General features: G+C 31.1%; 1 protein-coding gene across 1 annotated transcript; it reads left to right on the plus strand.

Annotated features, from left to right (window-relative positions):
- The first annotated feature begins 358 nt into the window (after positions 1 to 358).
- LOC145064952 (uncharacterized) lies at positions 359 to 1,280 on the plus strand. The gene is made up of 2 exons (XM_079012314.1): positions 359 to 988; positions 1,050 to 1,280. Exons 1-2 carry the CDS (start codon positions 574 to 576, stop codon positions 1,151 to 1,153), a joined length of 519 nt encoding a protein of 172 aa, XP_078868440.1. The 5' UTR covers positions 359 to 573; the 3' UTR covers positions 1,154 to 1,280.
- Positions 1,281 to 5,789: the final 4,509 nt, after the last annotated feature.

Below are 5,789 nucleotides of genomic sequence, written 5' to 3' on the forward strand. Positions count from 1 at the left end.
TTAGATTTCATTCTAGATCCATTACTATTTTAACTATAGTATTAAATCTTAATAATAATGTCCATGTATTCCAATTTACAAGTGCTTCTTATGTAAATCAATTCATAGATTATTAAGCAATTCAAATAAAAAGAAACAGAATGTTAACGTACATTTAATCTATTGTTTTGCTCAAAAGTTTTTATGCTTTGCAATCTTGACCTGTTTTAGCTTTATGCTTTCTCCAATTGGCCAACCTAAAGCAACCTTTTCCATTACGTTGTCCTAAAATATTAACTCCCCAACTTTTATTTATTATAAAATAACCCCACTAATTTAATTAATTTGACAAACAGATCATTTTCACAAAAACCAACCAGTCTTTGGCGTACGGGTCCCGCCACCCATCACCACCACACGCCGCCACTTCCGCCACCAACAATTATATAAATAACTACAAACCCATTTTCTCAACCAAAAACTCAGCCTCCATTATTGAACGATAACCCACCTTCCAAACAACCTAACCCATACTGGTCTCCGGACCCGTGGCGGCCGGTATCAGAACCGCCACCGCCACCGCTGCCACCACTCATGTCAGACGCGAATACAACTTCTCCGCCATCGCGGTTGTCAAAGCCGCCGTTGCTTCACAAACATAAATCATTGTCTACGGACTATAATCGTGAAGAGGCGTGGCTGAAGCTGAAGGACAATCACCAGCATCACCACCAGCAGCGCCACCACCTCCATAGGCGGAGCAAGAGCTTGATAATGATAACCACCGAAGACATTAACGAGCTCAAAGGGTGCGTCGATCTGGGTTTCAACTTCGCATCGGAACCAACTAAACTATCAAAGACGTTCCCGGCTCTTGACCTCTATTACGCCACCTCAATACCACCGACGTCAAGCTCAAATTCATCAGCCACCACCTCTAATCACGGTGACTCGCCGCCACAACCTTGTAGCCCTCATAACGCCTCCACCACCACCCTATTCAACTCAGGTAAATCTTTTGATTTATATTATTATTTAATAGATTTATGTCCTGAAATAATTAATTTCAGGAGAGAATCCGGAAATGGTGAAAAGAAGATTGAAGCAATGGGCGCAGGTGGTTGCTTGTGCGGCACGTCAACCAGCATGTTACCAAATTGACCCAAAGGATTGAACTTTGAAGCAAAATTTAAACCATTTATTATATATTATTATTCTTTGTTAGTGGGATTAATTTCATTTAATAACTAAATTGTTGTTAAATACTCTTATCTTTAAATTGATTTTGTTGATGATAATAATTGTGTATATATGATAGGGATACTTCCTGATCTTCTAAAAAACATCTTATTTGGTGTTAACATTATTTTTGTTGTAAAATATTATATAAATCTATTGCATCTAATATTATTTTCTATATCAAATTTAGTTTAATAATAATACAACATATTAAGTGCCGTTTGTTTTTTGAAAAAAAAAATATCTTTTTAAAAAACTTATGTGTATAGACAGGAAGACATATACGTTTACGAAGTCTTCAAGTGTTTGTTTACTAGAAGACTGCAGACTTGAAAACGTTACAAAAGACATGAACCAATGTCTTCGGGCAAGAAAACCTTTCTCGGAGATCTCTACTAAAAAAAGAAAATATAAAAACCTAAAAATTTGTTTTGAATTTTTTTTATTAGAAAGGTTTCCCAAAATTAATTTCTTTTTCATTTTTTTTACACTTGTTAAAACTTTTTAAAGAATTTTTGCACAAACTTTTTATAGATTTTTATACTTTTTAACAATTTTTTACTACCCTTTTACAACTTTTTTATAACATCAGTTGTATTTTTTATAGCATTTTAAATTTTTTTAATAACATTTAAAATATCTTTTACTTACTCTTTTTAACTTTTTTACAATCTTTATTCATAACATATTTAAATTTTTTCACAAGTCTTTTTAAAAATTTTAGATCCTTTCTAAACTTTTTCTATAACATAAAAAGGTTGAAAAAAACAAAATAAAAATGTTTTAAAAAGTTTAAAATGTTACTTAAATTTAAAAAAGATAATTTCTTTTTAGAGATTTTAAGAAAAGTTTCAAAATGTTTTTTTACAACTTATGTTTTTCATTTTAAGACATTTTTACTTATAATTTTTATAAGGTTCAAATTTTTTGAACTTTTTTACTTATAATTTCTTTTTCAGCTTCATTAGGTTGTATTTTTTAATAAAGCTTGTAAATTAGTTTCAAATAGTTATTAAAAAGGTTTTTAAAAAAAGTTTGTAAAAAAGTATAATATTAGTAAAATATGTTTACTAAATGGAGTCTTAAATTACAATTGTTATTTTCATAGTTGTCAAAATCACGATCCTGATCGCAGGATCGTATGAGCCTACGATCCTAGGTATGAAAAACGATCTGGATCGTAAAAGGATCGTATTTGGGGTAGAATCACAGGTAAGATCGTAAGATCGTAGGTAGAATCGTAGGATCGAGATCTGATCCGATCCTACCTTCCTTTGATTTTTTTTTTTTTTTTTTGCAAATGAAATTTTTTTTACCACTTTATGCCTTTTATCCTTTATCAATCTACCATTTATCATTTTTTATTGTGACTTATGACTAATATTTTGAAGTTTTTATAACTTTTGAACGAAAAACTAAATGTTTGAAATAGTTTTCATGATTAAATATTATAAATTAAAATTGTATTCTATTTTGTGGGATCTTAGGATCTCGATCCCGATCTTGCAAATCCAAAATCGATCCTAGGTAGGATCCCGATCTTGACAACCTTGGTTATTTTATTTCAATGTTGTTAAACTATCATTATGTAAATTTCAGTGTTGAAAATTTACTTTATGTTTATAAAATCAGTTTATTTAAATTTCAATTTATTTCAGCAGCCTACAAATATTAAAAAACAAACAATTTTCTTCTTGCAGATAGAGATTTGCAAATGTGGTCCACAAACTACAAACATTTTGGTTCTAAAAAAACAAACAACACTTTAATTGATATATTATTTTTTTAATAACAAACTTTATGTTAAAATTTCTCATTTTTCTATTTTCAAGTTTGAGTTCATAAAATATATACTTAGTAGTTTGTAAGTTTGAGTGTATACATTTTGAATTAATTTTATTGTATAGTTATATAACTTCTAAAAGTATATGTTTCACAACTTTGTAAAAGACAAAATTGTACGAATGGTCCATATGGTTAGCAAAATTGTCTTTCGTCTAAAAAAAAGTTTAGACAATTACAAGAGGTCCAAAAGTCTTATTTTATTGTGACTTTGGTACAAAGTCTTTTAAACATTTTTATAATGACGAATTTGCCCTTTATTATTTTATTTTTCATTTTTTTATTACAACAATAAAAAAAGAAAAGCAAAAATACCCACCCTCTCTCTCTCTCTCTCATGCACACCCTCAAAAATCAAAACCATTGTTAACACCAAATCATCCTTCGCCTTTTAGGGTTTCTGATCTGCCGTCGTATGCAAGCTCAAACAAGAAGGACGAATCCACCCCCTTTCCTCTCATCTGCAGATCGACTTCGATCCTCCGCTGCAAACCCTAGCAAATGGAAACAGCCGTCGCTCCGATTTGCAACTCGATGAAGACGATGGTTGAGTCGCTGCAAACTAGAGCTTTGTCTTTACAGACGAAAACACAGCGATGGCGGCGGTAACAAAGAGGGAAGATAGATGGTCGATGTAGGTTATAGGGGTGACGTAGGAGGATTGGAATTGAACCTGGACATGTTGTTCTTACTAGTGAACATACTCTATGGATTTCCAACCTCATGAGAATCGACGACCACCGCCGACGGCACATCAACAACTTCATATCCAAGCTTCGGTGATTCTCGTGGCGGAGATATGAAAGGGATTTCAGCCTGTGGCTTGATGTATATTTCTTGATTTAAAGTTTTTTTTTGTATTCGTTTATCTTGTTGTTCCTACATATCTGATCATCTTGTTCTTTTTCCAAATCAAAAGAAATTTTATGTTAAATACATCATCACTATGGTGGTGGCAGATGGTGGTAGAACGACGGTGGTGGCGGAAGATGTTCTTGAGTTTATGAAGATGTTCTTGGATGTTTATCAAAGATAAACACACACAAAGAGAGAGAAAGGGGAGAGAGAAAGAGAGAGAGAGAGAGAGAGAGAGAGAGAGAGATGTATTTTATTTTGTTATATTTTTAATCGTTTTTTATTTGTTGGTAATAAAAGAAAAATAAAAAGTTAAATAATAAGGGGTAAAATCATCTTTATATAAACATTCAAACCAAATTAGACCAAAATCACAACAAAATGAAACTTTTTGACCTCTGGTGTTAGCCGAAATTTTTTTAAACCAAGTGATAGTTTTTAGCTAACCACAGAGACCATTCGTGTAGTTTTGTCTTTGTAAAAACACTACTAAACATAAGTATTTTCAAAAGTCTAAATAAGAAACAAACAATATATATATATATATATATATATATATATATATATATATATATATATATATATATATATATGTACACACAAACATGGGAAATCTACAGAAAATCCCAAACTTTAGGAAAAAGTTTCAAAAAAGTCCTAAACTTTTTTTTTGAACAGAAAAGTCTCATTATTTTGAGAAAATCACATAATTTGTTATTTGTTGTTCAAATATAAAAAATGATTTTTTTTGTTAGTTTGGGCAAAATGTTAAATAATCGGGGATTTTTCTGTTCAAAAAAAACTTTTAGGACTTTATTAAAAATTTTCTCAAAATAATGGGACTTTTCTGCATTAATCACATCTTGAAACAAAAACAAAACCGAATTTTGATATGGAGCTGGTTATCTGTGTTTCATGAATGCAGTTATCCAGGAAACTTAAAAAAACCCAAAAGTAGGAGAGTCGTTCGACGATTGGCAAGTGGCGAATGGTGGAGACACATAACGACATAAGAGTTGATGTTGGTTTTGCTACGTTAAACAGAGAGAAAGAGGCTATATGGTTTACATTGTTGGGGGTGGGAAGCTTTATTTATTTCCTTTTTCTTTTTCTTTTATTTAAAAACGATAATAAATAATAAAAAACTAAAAAGAAAGTAGCAAGGGCATAATAGTCTTTTTAGGTCAGACTAAGTAGGGAAATCTACAAAAAAATCTCAAACTTTTGGGAAAATTTTCAATAAAATCCTTTAAAAAAATGAACCGAAAAGTCTCATTATTTTGAGAAAAAAATCATATAATCTGTCATTTGCTAGTCAAATATAAAAAATGACATTTTCGTTAATTTGGGCAAAATGTTATAGAATCGGGATTTTTTTATTCAAAAAAACATTTAAGACTTTATTAAAACTTTTCCAATAGTTTCAGAATTTTCTATAGATTTCTCTAACAAAAACAAAAGCGAATTTTGATATGGAGCTAGTTATCTGTGTTTCATGAAACCAGTTATCTAGGAAACTTAAAACCCTAAAAGTAGGAGAGGCGTTCGAAGATTGGTAAGTGGCGAATTATGGAGACACAGAATGACATAAGAGCTGATGTAGGGTTTGCTACGTTAAACAGAGAGAAAGAGGGTATATGGTTTACATTGTTGGGGGTGAGAAGCTCTATTTATTTCCTTTTTCTTTTTCTTTTCTACTATTTTTCTTTTATTTAAAAATGATAATAAATAACAAAAACTAAAAAGAAAGTTGCAAGGGCATAATAGTCTTTTTAGGTCAGACATCGACCAAACGCACAAGAAAAACGAACAATAAGGACCTTCAGAGTAAAAAAAGTTAAGCACCAAACACGCAAATTACACCAAACCACAGG

The sequence above is a fragment of the Lactuca serriola genome, chromosome 7 (genome assembly GCF_051521515.1).
Source record: "Lactuca serriola cultivar US96UC23 chromosome 7, Lser_US96UC23_V15, whole genome shotgun sequence".
Lineage (NCBI taxonomy): Eukaryota > Viridiplantae > Streptophyta > Magnoliopsida > Asterales > Asteraceae > Lactuca > Lactuca serriola.

Excerpts from the sequence above, each read along its gene's own strand:
- LOC145064952 (XM_079012314.1), top strand. The coding sequence starts at position 574 with ATGTCAGACGCGAATACAACTTCTCCGCCATCGCGGTTGTCAAAGCCG. Across the intron at positions 989-1,049 it reads CACCACCCTATTCAACTCAG|GAGAGAATCCGGAAATGGTG; the intron begins GTAAATCTTTTG and ends AATTAATTTCAG.